This window comes from Cololabis saira, chromosome 8 (assembly GCF_033807715.1).
Source record: "Cololabis saira isolate AMF1-May2022 chromosome 8, fColSai1.1, whole genome shotgun sequence".
NCBI lineage: Eukaryota > Metazoa > Chordata > Actinopteri > Beloniformes > Belonidae > Cololabis > Cololabis saira.
In genome coordinates, this window is record NC_084594.1 from 27,877,209 (window position 1) to 27,894,454 (window position 17,246).

At 39.6% G+C, this 17,246-nt stretch overlaps 1 protein-coding gene across 2 annotated transcripts in view; it reads left to right on the plus strand.

Moving 5' to 3' along the window:
- slc4a8 (solute carrier family 4 member 8) overlaps positions 1-9,476 on the plus strand; it is a 34,876-nt gene extending 25,400 nt beyond the window's left edge. The window contains exons 15-25 of one of the 2 annotated variants that reach the window (XM_061727547.1): positions 106-211; positions 2,260-2,421; positions 3,767-3,880; positions 3,971-4,132; positions 4,202-4,453; positions 4,588-4,656; positions 6,758-6,931; positions 7,037-7,168; positions 7,264-7,367; positions 7,617-7,722; positions 7,895-9,476. In XM_061727547.1, the coding sequence (XP_061583531.1) occupies positions 106-211; positions 2,260-2,421; positions 3,767-3,880; positions 3,971-4,132; positions 4,202-4,453; positions 4,588-4,656; positions 6,758-6,931; positions 7,037-7,168; positions 7,264-7,367; positions 7,617-7,722; positions 7,895-7,900 (1,387 nt within the window). In that variant the 3' untranslated portion in view covers positions 7,901-9,476. The remainder of the gene's footprint in view (positions 1-105; positions 212-2,259; positions 2,422-3,766; positions 3,881-3,970; positions 4,133-4,201; positions 4,454-4,587; positions 4,657-6,757; positions 6,932-7,036; positions 7,169-7,263; positions 7,368-7,616; positions 7,723-7,894) is intronic. The other variant, XM_061727548.1, reaches the window with a different exon arrangement.
- The last annotated feature ends 7,770 nt before the right edge of the window (positions 9,477-17,246 follow it).

Consider the following 17,246-nt stretch of genomic DNA (forward strand, 5'->3'; position numbering starts at 1 on the left):
GGACAGAGAAGAAAAATCACATCCTTGCATAAAGTTCATTTCATTGCTGAGCTACCTCCAAGATTTGTCAACCACCCTGCACTGATTATGCATTTCTTTCTGTAGTTGTAAGTGTGCAGAGCCAGATAATCCTAATAATAAAACCTTGGAGCTGTGGAGTGAGAGAAACATCACAGCCTCTGATGTACCCTGGGGCAACCTGACTGTCAAGGTAATACAAATATGTGGAAACAGATATACCCTACACACGTGTGTTGTGATGCAATGTTCACATGACAGCTTACAATCCAGGAAAAGGCTGTTTGGTATAAATATCCATAACCCTCTAGACTCTCATTTCTATTCAGTTGTCTAAGCAGGAGGTATTTCAGTGATAATGTCACTGTCACTTATCGCCCACTCATTTGTTGATGACTGCTTCAAGTCTTAAGGTTTGCCTCTGGTTCTTAGAGGAGAACAGACCATATTTGGATGGCAGGCTCTTGCCTGAAGGAGCAGGGAACACAATACATATCCTCCTATACCAGCAACTATAATGAATAAATGAATGCAAATAATATCTTAAAAATTATAGTCTAATGTTTAGTTTCCTATCTTGCTTTGCCTGGTGCATTCATAATCTATATAAAACGTTATCTGCACAAAGAGCACTCGGGCTCAAACAAATTCTGCTCATCATAAAAATGAGCCTCCAGTTACTCACAAGAGCTGAACAAAACATCCCTCTACACTTCATCAAGTAAAAAAAGTGTCCTTAAGTGTCGAAGAGTAAAGTTCATGGATGAAAACACGGAATCCCTCTAAATAATTTTATGCATAAGACATATTTTGATCAACAGCAGATTGAAATTAAATTAAAAAGACCAGAGATTGTCCTTGGAACTGAGAGACTGGTTTCAGGCCTTGGTTATTTGCATAACTAAGTTGTTTTGTAAATTCAATCAGAAAGTTGGCAAGCTAAGTGAGTTGAAGTGTGAAATGTTGCTCCTTGCCGGAGTGTCTGGACTGCTACAGCGGCCTAAGTTGCAGTCAAATCAGAAAATGCACTCATATCTTAATTGAAAATTCTGTCAGTGCTTCACATTTTCACGGGCTGTGTGCAATATTTGTTCTTCAGAAAGAAATCACTGTGAGAAAAATAACAGAAATAGATATTTTATTGTTTTTCATCACTTTCTTCTTGCCATGATTAGTGCTCTCTGTCCTCCAGGACACGTTCAAGGCGCAGCTACAGTAACAAACTGTGATTCAGCTGCAGCAACTTACACAATAAGTCATTTACACAATGTGCTTTTGTCTTTGCTTTAAAATGTAACTTATATTTAACAAGTAGAGATAAATGTTTTATCTGTCTATGATTTCACTGCTTCCTTGTCTCGAAGGGAGCTATCGACGGCCATGGTCGTCTGCTTAAAGCAGGGAGGAATAGTTAAGTTTATATGCTGTTATTACAAACCATGCAAACTAATCCTGCAGTAAAATGTGTTTCTTATCTTTGGCAGAGAAGGGCACTGGGACAGAAAGGCAGAAATAAAATGCTGGGAGCACTTGAATCAGTCTAAAATGTTCTGGGCGACAAGTCCCACTCAGGGATCGGGGTATATAATATATACTGTATAAAAGTACTACTTACCAGCACTGTTTTCATGGGTAAACTATTTAACCTGCTACTCTGCCTGGTCTGCGATCCACTTGACAAAAAATGGATAAGGAACTAACCCCCAAAATGCCTTTTTGTTCAGGAAATGGTCCTGCAGTTGAAATGCAGCTCGACAGGTCACTATGGTAACAGACTTATGTATTGAAAGAGCTTTACTGTTGTTTTTTATATTAAATAAAGCAAAAATATGGAAAATAACTTGAGGCTTGTGAGCCAGACTACTAGGAGAAAGGTTTAAAGGTCATAGATCAGGTAAGATATCGGATAATTTCTTGAAATCGGGTTTTTTGTTTCCAGCTGAGGAGTTCTCCTCCATAACCTGTCACAGTGATGCAGGTGAAGGTGATTTTGACAATAGTTTCACTTTTCAAACCCAGAAACAACTCTTTTATACAGTCTGTTGCTTTTTGTTAATGGTTAATTGCCCTCTTCACTTTCCTACAGGATATTTGCAAACATTAACTAGCACAGTCAGTCCCAGTCTTGTGTTTCATGCAGTACGTGTTCTCTTCTCTCTCTGCTTATCATTTTTCCCACCAGCTCGGTTGATTTTTACTGAGGTGATTTTGTCCATCTCTAACCTTTGTGTTTCTCTGCAGGAGTGTATCAATCTGAAGGGCCAATTTGTGGGGACAGCCTGTGGCCACCATGGTCCTTACACCCCAGATGTTCTCTTCTGGTCGACCATCTTGTTCTTTTCAACGTTCTTCATGTCTGCGTTCCTCAAACAATTCAAGACTAGCCGTTATTTCCCCACCAAGGTATCCGAACCATCAATTTAATGAAACTGCGTGACAGATTATCATGAATTTAAATTCATTTTACTCTAAGTGTGATCTCATTGTGCTTTAAAGTGAAAGAAACATGAGTTCAACTCAAATGCAAATTAAATGCAGTTCACTTTAACTTATTTTCCTCCATCTCATTAGAACTTACTAAAATGCCAGTTCATGAAAATAATGTTACTGAGGAAACAACAGATTGCAACGTGCTCTGTTGGGAAATTGGGATACTATGAGGTCTTTTAAATACAATGAAATGTTATTACTTGGGGCTTTATTTGTGAAGAGAGGGGCTTTAAGTAAAATCCCGTGTTGAACCAATAAGAGAAGGCTCATAACGGCCTCGGCCAGTTCTCATGAGAACTCTCCCTGCAGTGTTTTGGATTTTCAAAGAAATATTTCCAGATAATGAGAAACTGCCGCAGTTTAATCTTAAAGTAACACATGCATACACTAGTTATTGTTTTTTTACAATACTCATTTTGGTGAGAGATGCCAGTTAGAGAAAGTTTTGCTGAAATTTGCTATGCTACCTCTAATAGTAAAATGTTTGGAAAATAAGAAAGATGTAGGGTTCTTTCATTTGCTTTGAATATTATTTTTAAACAAATATATCTTACTTTTTTGCTCATGAGCTTCATTTCACATCAATGTTACTTCTGTTTTTTCATTTTAATTCTGTAACACCAACAAAAAAAAAGAGCTGGGGCAGTAAAGCTATATCTCTTTTGTAATCTTCTTACAACACTTAACTAAAAACAACCTGGTACCATCCCAAACCCTTCTCTGGTACAGATTACAATACGAAGACATCACTGCTGAGAGTTGAAGGAATACTCGGCCCAACAGAGCTACAGTGTGAAAGAGAAACCTGGGGTTGTTGTTATCCTCAATTGATGATAGATAATTAGGTCTTGCTTTGTGAAGAGTTTATTATTTTTAAATTATCTTTTCAGACTGCTTAGTAGGAACGCCAATTCCTTTCCATAATGATAATAATAATGGATTTGATTTATATTTTGTAAACTCAAATTGCTCACAATGGTTCCAGTATTCAAATATTAGGAAATATTAAAAAGACTCACTTGACAAGGAATACTCGTAATTGACTTTCTATGCTGTATGTTGGAGGAAGATGAAGGTGGAGTTGGATTAAATTGCCAACTGGGTCTCATAATGAATTAAATGCATTAATAAGACTCATTTTCAACATCCATCTGAATGTTAAATTCACCGTATTGTGTTGAATTGACACTAGCAGAGAAACTCTGCATGTTTCATTAGTAATATGAGATCTCTGAACGCTTTAATCTCTGACATCCAGGTGCGGTCTATGATCAGTGACTTTGCGGTGTTTCTTACCATTGTCGTTATGGTCCTGCTTGACTATGCCATTGGCGTACCCTCTCAGAAGTTGAAGGTGCCAAGCAAGTTTCAGGTATTTATGAAACGTGAACGTTGCATATGTAAACCCCACTGAGCTCTCGGATGCACAGAGAACACACATCCCTACTGACTGTTCCTGCAGCCCACCAGAGATGATCGCGGTTGGCTGATCAACCCAATAGGACGCAACCCTTGGTGGACAGCCCTGGCCGCTGCTGTTCCCGCTCTCCTCTGCACCATCCTCATCTTTATGGACCAACAGATCACTGCTGTCATCATCAACCGCAAGGAGCACAAACTGCTGGTAAGAAAAAAGAAAAAAACGACAACAAAAAACCAAAAGAAAATATTTCACACTTTCTCTGTTTTACAGAAAGGCTGTGGGTACCATCTGGACCTGCTGATGGTGGGAGTGATGCTGGCTGTGTGCTCCATCATGGGACTGCCCTGGTTCGTAGCAGCCACCGTCCTGTCCATCTCCCACGTCAACAGTCTGAAGCTGGAGTCAGAGAGCTCAGCGCCGGGAGAGCAGCCGCGCTTCTTGGGCATCAGAGAGCAGAGGCTCACTGGCCTGGTCATCTTCCTGCTCATGGGCTGCTCTGTATTCATGACCGGAGCCCTGCAGGTCTGTCACGCCATGCTCTATGTGGCTGGGGCATGTTTATAATATAATTATAACTATATCATTAATGATCGGCATTTCAATGAGAATAGAAGTTGATTCATGGCTGTTTTTTGTTTGTTTGTTTGTTTGACCAGTTCATTCCTATGCCAGTGTTGTACGGCGTTTTCCTTTACATGGGAGCGTCATCATTGAAAGGCATCCAGGTAATGTGAAATAACTACATTTATATGAGGACCAAGAGGGAAAGATATTATGAAACAGATTCATTTAAAGGAGCTGTCTGTAAGAAATGGCCAAAACTGGTACTGCAGTCACTTTCAAAATATTGTTGAGCGGCGTGTACCCTCCCCCTCCTCCCCCCGACCAGAGGTTGCCAGGTAGGCTGCAGAATGCAGCAGGAACGTAGGCTGCCATGGCTGTGATAATTAGAGCCGAGCTGGCAACCCGGATGCCGAAACATTACTGACTTGGTGATTGGGAGATAGGTGGAGGGTGGAGCTTCAGAAACAATACTGACTTGGTGATTGGGAGATAGGTGGAGGGTGGAGCTTCAGAAACAATACTGACTTGGTGATTGGGAGATAGGTGGAGGGTGGAGCTTCAGAAACAATACTGACTTGGTGATTGGGAGATAGGTGGAGGGTGGAGCTTCATAAACAATACTGACTTGGTGATTGGGAGATAGGTGGAGGGTGGAGCTTCATAAACAATACTGACTTGGTGATTGGGAGATAGGTGGAGGGTGGAGCTTCATAAACAATACTGACTTGGTGATTGGGAGATAGGTGGAGGGTGGAGCTTCAGAAACAATACTGACTTGGTGATTGGGAGATAGGTGGAGGGTGGAGCTTCAGGCCAAAACAAAAAATGACAACATAAACATCAGTTGAGGGCTGCAACTCCTCTTTTTAAACTGGAATATCCTGGCTTGAGAGCTGTTGTCAGTGACATAAGTATTTGAAATTACCATGATTTTTAAATGTCTGTTGACATATCGGGGTCATTTTATGATTTGTTTTATTATTGCTCTTACATACAGCTCCTTTAATGTATAGTGGAGCCATGATGCATCCAAACTGAACATTTCTGATTGTGGTGGTTGGTGCTAGTGGGAGTCTCTCTACTTTGAAATCAATAAAAAATGAGATGACCAGAATTTGGCATGTGGACAGGTTATTTTTCAGCACTAACAAAACTCCAAATTATTACTTAAGCTGATAGTAATTTAAATTTTGAAAGCTGTAACTTGCCCTCTTCATTCTTCATCCATCCGGTCTACCCTTTTTTTAAAGATGTGAATACTATAAACAGTTTGTATTTATTACATTAAACATAGAACCTTGTAAATGGGGACTCTTTCATCTCAACTGTAATTTTTCCTTCACCTGTCTTATGAAGCGTTGCCATAGTAGTGCCTCACAGGAGGATCCTGTTTCCTTTCTGGAGTTTCGTGTTCCTGCATGGGTGTTCTGCGGGTCCTCAGGCTTCCCTCTACGCACCCAAAATATGCACGTTAGGCTGATTATTGATTCTAAATTAAGATGGAGCATCATCCTTGTTTGTGTGACCGTCCCTGTGATGGTCTGTCCACATGTCAAGGCGTCCTGCCATCTTGTATAAAAACTAGAGCTCCCTTCAATCCAGAAAAAAAGGAAAAGACTGAAAAATCGATTGCTGTCTTTGATAGCGGATGTTATTGTTTTCTTGAGAGATGCTGGTATTTTTTGAAGTAAAAATCTTTTCAAGTAAAAATCCTATCCTTATATTTCTCTTTTAAATACCTACAAAATGTTCTTTTGGATTTAGATCTATTGGGCAGACTTTACTCCCTTGACTTTTTGTAACTTCAATGCTACAACACCAAAATAGACTGAAAGTTATGGTTCATCCACAGCCAGTCATATTTGTCCAAAAGCCTTTGCACTCATGCAACCCTAAATTGCCATACTTTCTGCAATATACAGTATCCTTCACACTGTCTTTGCTGTCATAGAAGCTCTGATCTCCAACAATAAATAACCCCCGTGCCAAGTCTGTTTTATGCAAATAGTGCACTATTTAAGGTGAATGGAAACTGGTGAGAGGAACAGTGGCTTGTTCTATATCCCCTAACTACTGCTGCTGTTTACTCTGATTCATTTGGTCAAAGATAGTCCTGCATTGTTCTCCATCTTTACAAAGTGCCATTCTGTGTCACTTCCTCTAAAAAATGTTTTGCATGTGTAGCCATGATCCATGATCTCTGTAGTGTTTCCTGCCGACTGTCAAACTTTGCTTCTTGCATTCATCTTTATCACTTCTCAGTTCTTTGACCGTCTTAAGCTGTTTGGTATGCCAGCGAAGCACCAGCCAGACTTCATCTATCTGCGACACGTCCCCTTGAGGAAGGTGCACCTGTTTACTGTCACCCAGCTGACCTGTCTGGTTCTTCTCTGGGTTATCAAGCATTCACCCGCTGCCATAGTCTTCCCCATGATGGTAAGTCAACTATTGCCAGGGACCAACATCCACTCTTTTTTTTTTTTTAAGCTTGTCTTTCCATTTTAAATTTAGATAGCATGCATTGATAACCTGTGCCTGTAGGTGCTGGCTCTAGTTTTCATCCGCAAGCTGCTGGACCTCTGCTTCTCTAAGCGAGAGCTGAGCTATCTGGATGACTTGATGCCAGAGTGGAAGAAAAAAAGACTTGACGATGCCTCCAAGAAGATAGAAGAGGTACGCTAAAAGAAATCTTAATGCACTCCTATTAAAACAAAGAATAAACACATAATCTGCGGACTCTTTTTCTGTGGTATGCATTTTCCTTGCAGGAATCCCAGGTTATGCTCACTTCAACAAAAGAAGATGCGGCTCCTGTTCAGATTCCCATGGAGAGCAGCAAGTCTGCTCAGAGTGCAAAAGTACATGATCCCAGGTGAGACCACACCCATACAAACGCACACTTCAATGGACAACATGGGCATTAAGGAACTGTGGTGGTAAGATCTCTAAAGAAATGTGTCACTTTCCAACCGTGCATGCTTGTTTTGTGAGCCACTGGTATGTGATGTTTCATCTACTAATGCTCCCTGTGGATACTGTGATGCTGATGCATCTCCCCAACCCACCTTGTCTTCTGTCTGCTTTGTGCTCTTATCCTCCTTTTCCTGTCACCGCTCATCAGGTGTGATCCCTCTGACATTAATATATCTGATGAAATGTCTAAAACCACCGTGTGGAAATCCCTCAACTCCAATCATAAGGACACTCGTCCTGTGGCCAGTAAAAAGGCAAGGCCAGTTTCTGTTTTGTTTTTACCCCCTGACCCCTCACTTTGTGGTTATATTCCCACTGCAGGCTGTCACCTGCTTCTTTGATGATTTACTGTAGTTGCTCATCCGTGATAAATAACGGCAGCCAACAGTGCTCTTATATATGCTGTTCTCTGTTTTGACCCCGCAGGACTGAAGGGATCACATTCATTGACGATTAAAGGGAGTCTGTTCCCACACAGACTTAGCGACATCCCCTGAATATTGTTCCAGACCACATGCCGGCAAGATTTGGCTGCTCCAACCAGATCGGCCACCTCAGTGCTAATAAAAATACTTCTCAGACATTTCTACCAGCAACAGTGTTGCCCAAAAACACACGGACAACGACAAGGGTGCTGTCCACTCACATATGTACTCATATTTTTGTGAGGCCTATACAAATACAGTGTAGATGCACATTCAAATATTTTTCCCCTAAAGCAAAATACTAACATGGAATGAAAATAAAAATATAACCATATATAAAGGAGACAACAAATTGTATGCATGCTTACAAATGTTAGGCTGATGGAAACATACAATTATGTTGATTCACCAGATTTAACTACAAATTTGACATACAAAAAAAAGTCATTTTATTCATATTTTAAACTTTAAATATCAGTGAGCCAGTTTTTTTAAAGCAGGTCAAAGCTATTTTGCTGTTTCCCTGCTGCTGTTGCCTAGGTAACTTGCAGGTGTTTGTTTTGCATGAGATCAGTGAATGGGGGGCGTAACAGGTGATCCAGGATTATGCTAAATACTTGGGAGAGTATTGACTAACATGGCAGTCAGTAACAGAACCCAAGTGTGAAAGAAAACGCTGAATTAAACAGAAGGAACAAAAAGAAAAGCTGCCTCAAAACAAAACAGGAAACACAGAGAAGACCCGAAACGTGGAAATCCAGAAGAAATTATTTACACTAATGGAAAATAATACAGACTACCATCAATTCCGCTGAAAAGCAATAAGATGATGTCAACAGTAAACGAGGAAACTGGGAATATAACTATAACCAACCCCGTAAAGTATGATAGTGGGAGCATGTTCTGTGAGCAGACTATCCACATCAAAAAGGACTGGCTTGACAGAATATGATGAAGGTAAAGGGCCAGACACACGAGATTATAACACTTTTCTATTGTGACTGTAGTATTTGACATCACCAGAATGAGAGCGGCTTGATGCAGGGGTTAAATTGAGTCCGAGGCACAGGTTGGCCCACCTTCCCGCCTTCAGATCCCTGTTTAAGCTCTGCCGCGTCAGCTTGAGTGATGCAGCATCCCCAAGTCCCGTCCGGTTCTTGACACCCTCTTGACATCCAGATATTATTTTGTGCTGAGTGAAGAAATGCAAACAATTGCAGCATCCCACAGCAGCAGGATGAAACTCCCTCTAAAGTTTGGGTTTTTGTAAACAGTTTACACAGAAATGAAACAGCACATGCACATGTCAGTAGTTAAGGAACCCCCCAATATAACCCCTGTATCAATGCAAGGCAGAGTAGGACCTGGATGAATCAGCATCCCTGCAAATGAAAATGGTTGTTTGGGAAGCCGACCAAACGAAGGGCCAAATATTTATTTGAAAGGGCTGTGATGGTTCTGGATTGCAATACTGAACGTCTTAGTTTTTTGTCTAAAGCAGTGAGACGGACTCTTCTAATGTAATCTGGAAACTAGTGCTGGGGCTGTCGAACCATACACATAAAACATAAACCTCATGTGGATCCACCCGGCAGTCAGCAGCTTTGGCTCATCTCAGCAAATGTCTACCAGAGGCGTTGTGTGGGTTAATTCATCTTATAAAAAGGCAGCTTAAGTTTGTTTCATCCATCCATTTTTTTAAACCCACTAGATCCTGTTGAGGGTCACAGACGTCTTAAGTCACATCCCACCGGACACTGATACAACCCTGCACAGGTCACAGGCTGTGTGGTGGTATAAGGGATTCAAATCTGTGATGGGGGCAGCAAACGCACAAAGCAGTGACTTGGAACCAGAAAGATAAAAGAAAAAAAAGCTTGAATAAGCCATAAACCACTGAACTCTGAGGGCAATTGCAGATTTGGGAGGTAATCATAGAAACATAAGAAGTCACACCATTACATAGTTTATAAGTGATTGTGTGACTATCCATTATAGCAGCTTTTAAATGCCTCAGTCATCACAAAGATACGAAGTCACACAAATACACATAGAAAAACCAGAATTCATCTCCCTGTCTTCAACTTTCACCTCCACTTTTTTTTACCCCTCCACTCTACACCTAGCTGGGCTGGGATGTAATGGAGTGAAAACACTCATGTACAACAAACCAGGTTGTTTTTGTTAATGTATGTGGATTTGTTAGTCACTAATTCTCGAATATAGAGTCTTTATTTATTCAAAGTGCCATGATAATACTCCTTTTTTTTTAAATGGTAATGTGTTTGATTATTTGGTAGATTTAAAAAAGAAAAAAAAGCCAGCCTCAGTAATGCACAGATATACTCTATAGCGGTGTAAAACCTTGTGTGAGTTTTGTGTAATGAAAAAAAACGGATCATTGTAAATGTTTTAAGATCTCATTCAGTGGAATCATTTTTGTGCTTTTTGAGGTGCGGTCTTCCAGTCTTCATTAGTGTTTGAACCAGTGATTGTGTAGGAAGTTATTCTGAAGAATGTCCGTCATTCGCTTCTTGTTTCTTTCTTCTTTCTTCTGAACAAGACCATGAATGCTCCTGAGAGGCACTTTGGATGCAGAAAACCAGAGCAGAAAGATGATATATGTGTGTGGGTGTGTGTGTGCATAAGTAACAGACAGAGCAGTTGTGTCCCTGTGCATTAAGAAAATTATATCTTTTGTTGAGCACAAGATTGTTTAAAGCAATAATTTAACCAAAACTGACAACAACAACAACAACAACAACACAGCTTTTATTTGATAATCAGGACTGTTTTATACCATTGCAGTTAAAGCTAAAATAAATAAATAATGCTCTCATTTAACACATGATAGTAAATTAAAACATTTACAAACAAGAAGACACCGTAACATAACTCGGTTTCCTTTGCAGTGGAAATTCCTGACACATTTTGTTTTGACATGATTCCACCGTCTCAAATTTATACATTTTCTCTTATTTATTAGCTGTAGTTGATGCCATGCTTTTTAGTTTTACACACCAGCATCACCTAAAATCTTGCAGAGATAAAAGGAAGAACAGTGATTACTGTTCAAAGGAACGAGCTCTAGTAATACTTTTGTTAAGGCTTGCACTTTCTGTAGATAAAGAGGTTTTAATATATTTTCTTTTCCAAAGATCTATTAAGCAATTACATTATTTTACAAAAGGATTACAAAAACTTGTGACTTATTTTTAGACTCATTGATTTCTGTATATACAATAAGGAGCAAGATGTAAGAAGTATGCATCACATGACTGTTTTTATGAATGAATGTCTAATAAACCGCACCTACCACATCCCTTTATTCCACATCTTTTTATCCTGCAAATTTTAAAACAGCCATTGATTGATATGTGGTTTGATACCTTATACACACCACTCTGTCTTACATGAATTTGAAGGGAGACTTTTTGCTGCTATAGACAAAAAAAGGGATGACTGGTCTTGTGCTGGTGTGTAGTGATGATGCAGCTCACCGTCAAGATATTTAAGAGAGTATTATTACCACTGGTTGTAATATCCATGAACTGATTGTCTAGTAGTATTATTAAAAAACTATGAGCTGTACAATATAATACCTATAAATCCTGGTATTGTTTTTGCAACCGCTTTCACGAATTCTTCCTGCAAAGAGTCCATCTTTTCTTTTGAAGGTACTTTAAAGCAAATTGCACAATTTAAGTAATTGAATGCATCTCATGCATCGTTCAGTTATACTTTACCATGTCATGTGTGGAAGGGCTGAACAGTGTTGTCTTTGATGCTGTGAGACTTCTGAATGTTAAAAGTCTTTGTACGTCTGAGGACTCATGAATAAATGTGTGAACAACATGATAAAGACAAAAATTCACCATGTAAATATATATAGCAAGGTAAATAACCATGTGTAATTTTAAGGGTGGAAAGGGGACCAATTTGGGAGATTATAGTTAAACATCAAGAATTAAAAGATTGTAAATGTTCTTATATAAAGAAATTTAATGATAACTCATTACTAAATTTATTTTAGTTAACATTATGTGTCTTAAACTCATTAATGTCAGTGTGAATGTATGTTAAATATACAGTAAAATCAGTTCATTATATTGCAGATTGACTGCATATATGGTCATACATTTAGATAGACGTGTAAATAAATTGACATTACATCTGTGCCTGGCGTAACATATGTTCCTATTGTTAGTAATGAGGGTTAATGAGAGCTACTAATGATGTTTATGTTTTCAAAAAAGCATTGTTTCTGAGTGCCATTTCGGATGATTTCACTAAATCTCTCCTCATTTTCATGTGTGTAACAGTGAAATCTGTGCAATGTCTGACACTACGTCCTTCTAAAAAATGCAGTGTATTATGAAATGTGTGTGTTTTTCAAGGGCAAGGTGACAGAACAGGAGAAGTGTGTGAGAGGATGAAGTGGGAGCTGACCTCCCTGAAGGTCAGCACCTTTACTGCAGGAACCTTATTTATAGTCTTTTTGGAGCCATAGAAAGTGTGATGCCTTGTCTTTTCAGCCACTGAATGAATTGTCTGGGGAAAAATAAATATACATGTTTTATATGCATATGTAATTTATTACTTGATTCTGAAAATATGGAAAATAAATAGCAACTAAAAATGTAATAAAATTGTTGTTTGATTTCTTGCGTCATTGAGTTGATATGAATGAAAGAGATATTCTGTTTTCATGTATGTTTGCTTATTTACAACCCCTGGAGTGGATGGATGGCTCGTGACTCATTAAGGTGTTTTATTAGGCAGGAGAAAAAACATAATCAAAGATATGAATCAAAGTCATGTCTGAACATTTTGTCTTTGACATTTCCGATTGTGATATCCTGATCAATGAAGAAAATAGTTTTTCATTATTGAAGTTAATACCTCCAAGGGTTCAAGTTGTCGTAAAAGAAAAACAGAGGAAGTGCAACAAAGTACAAAATCTGTACAAAAGCTTTATCTATTAATTACAGAAGTTTACTCCAATTACTTTCTTGGATGTATATTGCAAAAGTCTGAATGTTCCGCTGATAAATATAATATTTTTTGTCCTGTTTGTAACTTTTTTCTTCTGCGATGTAAAACATGTAGTATATGTGAATGAGCATCCTCCAAAAGTGGTGACTCCATGTTCTGTTAAGGGTTGTAGTTAACCCGTTGCTCCGCTAGGGGGCATCAGAACCCCTGGTTTTCAGTAGATTCAGAATATGATGACTCACATATATTTTCATTCAAAGCTGTTACATCACTTTAAAAGAAAAAAAAACCCTAACCCTCGCACCACTGAGATTGTGAGCAATACATAGGCTGCTGCCCCCTCTACTAACCCTCATTTTTATTAGACTATGCTGACCCATCCACTGCTGAAACTCCTCCCTGAGTTTTTATCCCGAGGTGAGAACACTATCCACATCTGGAGGTGATCCTGACTGCAAAGGAATAGCCTGTGGGAAGGGGTTTGGGGTTAAAGATGCACTGCGCTCTGCATGTGCATATCTAGAATGCATGTGTGCCTTTAGGGTGTCATGTGATCCTCCCTCCCAAATGGTCCTGATTACAAGCAGCTGGCGGGCTGCTGCCTTCACCTACAAGACATGTCTCAGTTTGTGATCAGGTGGAGGGAGGGAGGTGGACAGGACATTTAACATGTTTTTTATCTCATGCACTCAATCCATGGATCAGCAGATTCAGAGGGACACTTTAAACGGCATTTGATCCCCCACATAAAAAAAGCTTCTTATTCAGAATATTCACCATAATTATCCCCCTGTGTCATTTCAAATCAGCTGTTTGGGCATTTATGACATATAGATCCAGTTATATCCTCCTGATGTCTTTAGTGTGGGATGTAAGTCACTATAACCAAGTTTTCTTTGCTCTTTGAAGAGGAGGCTGAAAAAAAAGCTGGAGCTGGAAGGCACTTTTTTCTGAAAGACTGGTTCAAATGAAAAGCTACTGGGAGCTTTGATTAAGTTTCCCAAGTGCCGGTTTAGCATTTGAATGTGACTCTCTTTTGCTTTCATCTATTAGCCATTTCTGCTCAAAGATTTTCAAAGCAGACCTGCAGCAGAAGAGAAAGCAAACTATTAACAGAGAGTTTGAACTACATGTCTGTTTTGTGTAAATCTGCCGTGAAAGCGACACTCCAGCATGACACTTGAAATTGACACATGAGAATGGAACGCAGCCATCGTTAACGTCATCGCTTCTTGCTTTGTTTGGCCGTCAGAATACTGTTTTGAATACATTCTTTCCAATACACTCGTAAACTTTTCAGCTGACGTAGATTGTGTCACTCACATGACCGACAATAAAATTGTTTATGAGTATGATGCAGCCAAAACATTCCTGTTCATATTTTCCCCTTCTTCCCTAGCTTTCCTTTGACTCATTGAACTAGTGTCCTCCTTTCAGCTGAACAGAAGCGGCTCTCAGCTCGTCCCTCCTCTCCATCAATCTCTGTCATAAATCTGTCAAGCTGAGAGAAAGGGAACTGCTGAATACAGATTTGTCAGCAATTAATCTAACCTCTATTACCAGAGTTGGATATTGTGCCCTCTGTGTCCCGGGGAACAATAAGCCACTCAAACATGGAGCATTTGGCTGCATGTGTGTGTGTGTGTGTGTGTGTGTGTGTGTGTGTGTGTGTGTGTGTGTGTGTGTGTGTGTGTGTGTGTGTGTGTGTGTGTGTGTGTGTGTGTGTGTGTGTGTGTGTGTGTGTGTGTGTGGCTGTCGTGCAGTCACTGTTTGAACATTGCCTTATACCCATGATTTTTCAGCTGTCCTGCTGATAAGATCAAAAACAATATGAGTCACAATCCTCTTTTGTCCAGCACTTCCTATTTGGAGCGACTCTGCTCAGCATTACAGTGTGCAATTTATTTCCTTTTTGTTCTTGTTGATTTAACAATAAAAGCCTGTAGTAGATATTTACTGCCTTTTCAAAAATATTATAGTTGGAAACGTCATGTAATTTAATCCTGAACAGACTTTTGTGGCTTTGAGACGAGTAAAACCGACATTACCCACTTGATGGCAAAACAGAACATAAACATGAGGGTTTGTGGTGTCGACATACATTTGTGTTGGACACGTCAGTGAGCTTTTCTGCTCTTCAGTGATGCTCTCAAGGAGGTGGGAAACAGTCAAAATGCTCCGGGGCATGAATGTGTAATATCAGACATCTGAAATATCTGCTCTACGACAGTTTGTCTCATGTGACAACGTTATCTCCAATTTCTATGGTTAGAGCTTATTGGAAAGAGCTGATATTTACCTTACTGGGTTTTGTGTTTACTACTAGTAACATTTCTTTCATATTATGACTTCTTGATTTTGTTGCTATACAGTAGATGTTAATTTGTCAGTTACTTTTGTGTGTTTTTAGTAATTTTATCTCTTACATTTAGCTTATTTATCTTTATTTCCAGTCATGCCTTTTTTGTTTTTACAAAATGAGTTGAATACAAGCATGGCAGGACAGCACAAGGTGATAAGTTGTATCTGACGAAACTACAAAATAGTTTTTTGGGACAAATCTGATCAAACTATTTGGTTGTCGTGTCAAATGGAAATGAAACAGAATATCAACGTAATTACTCATAACTTCGGAGAATGGTGCTGAAGGGGGGATGATTTGGGCTTGTTTTGCAGCTCCAGGATCTGAAAACCTTGTCGTTCACTGAGACCTTCTCTGTATAATAAACTGTTCTGACAGATTTTACTGGCTCGGCTATAGCTGTTGTGCAGAGACCTTATGAAACTGGGCTCACACAAATATCTTCCAAACCCCAAAGAACTGAAGTAATGTTGGGAAGAAAATTCCTCCGCAAAGATTTTAGAGATTTGCATCAACATACAGAAAAACAATTACTTAAAGCTATTGCTGCTAAAGGCGATCAGAAGCTACTGAACCACAAGAAATTAGTTTTTGGAACAAAGTTTCCACATTAGTTATCCATTTTTGTTAAATATATAATGACATGATGTGATAAAACAAATGGTGCTTTCCAATTTACATTTATTTATTTAAAACCTGGCAACGACCAGATGGTCGTTTTTAAATTCCGTGATATGCAGCATCTTGGAGCAGGAAGAGGGTAGCCTTTGCTCTCTTTTTTTCACCCTTGACTTTGGTCATGCAGGCCACATGTTGTTGAGTTTTATGCCGGTGGAAATGTTCAGTCACTCAGGTGTGGGAATCATCACAAATTTGAATCATATCTTAATTCTTGACAACATTTAACCACCCAAAGAGCTTCCTCTGTTCAAACTGACCAGTGGAGAATTGTGTCTTTTTTTTTAGGCAATTTATAAACACGACAAGCAGTTAAATCCAAGGACAGTACTGGACTAACACTGGCATCGCCTGTGAGAGACGATACCCACAGTCCACACATTTCCTCCTCTTTTCCCTAAGATTTCCTTTTCCTGTTTTGCCCTTTCTCTTGGCTTGTTGGTGTCTCTGCCTCATAACTGACCCCTCACATCACGTGCGAATGTGCTTGTGGAAATCACATTTGTTTAGGTGTATGTTGTGCTTTGTGGCCGAAAGAAAGAGCTTTCTTTTTTTTTTTACCGTTGACTAAACTCCCTTCTCCAAACATCCTCATGTACACACACACACACACACACACACACACACACACACACACACACACACACACACACACACACACACACACACACACACACACACACACACACACACACCTTATATCTCAGCGGGGACAGTTCAGTGGAGCAGTGGGTCAGTGCTCAGCTGCTTGAGACAGAATTAGAGTAGCTAACAGCTGAGCTTCTCTGGGGTGCTATCATGTGACCTATCCCACCCACAGGACCAAAGCAGCACAGGGTTGAAGTTACCATGTCCAATTTCTACTATGGCCTTTTTGGTGGGCGTGTGGAAATCTGTCTTCCTGTGTAGATTTGTGTCGTTTTATAGCCGAATTGTAATGAAATAGCGGCCCCTTCAACTTGCTGACAGCCTCACCTTTATGCTCAGCTGTGAAAAGTCCACCTTCTGGCCTTTGTCTCATCACTTCTCCCTGTGATCTGCTCAGAACTGACATGTGAGGGCGTTTGATGAAAAGAGATCACATCTTGGGGCTTTGACTCCGGCAGCGAGAACGTTTCAAGCAGCTTACCTTGCATGCAGTGAAAACGATTGAATTGAATTTAATGCCTTTTATTTTCATTATACATTGTAGAACAGAATTGTAGAGCTTCTCTTGTGCTCAGTGCAAAACAAAAGTACAGCCCAACCTGTAGCACATTTAGGACGGTTTTTCCATGAAAAGCAAGTGTTTTTTTCTTTCAGGGCCCAAAGGCAGAGA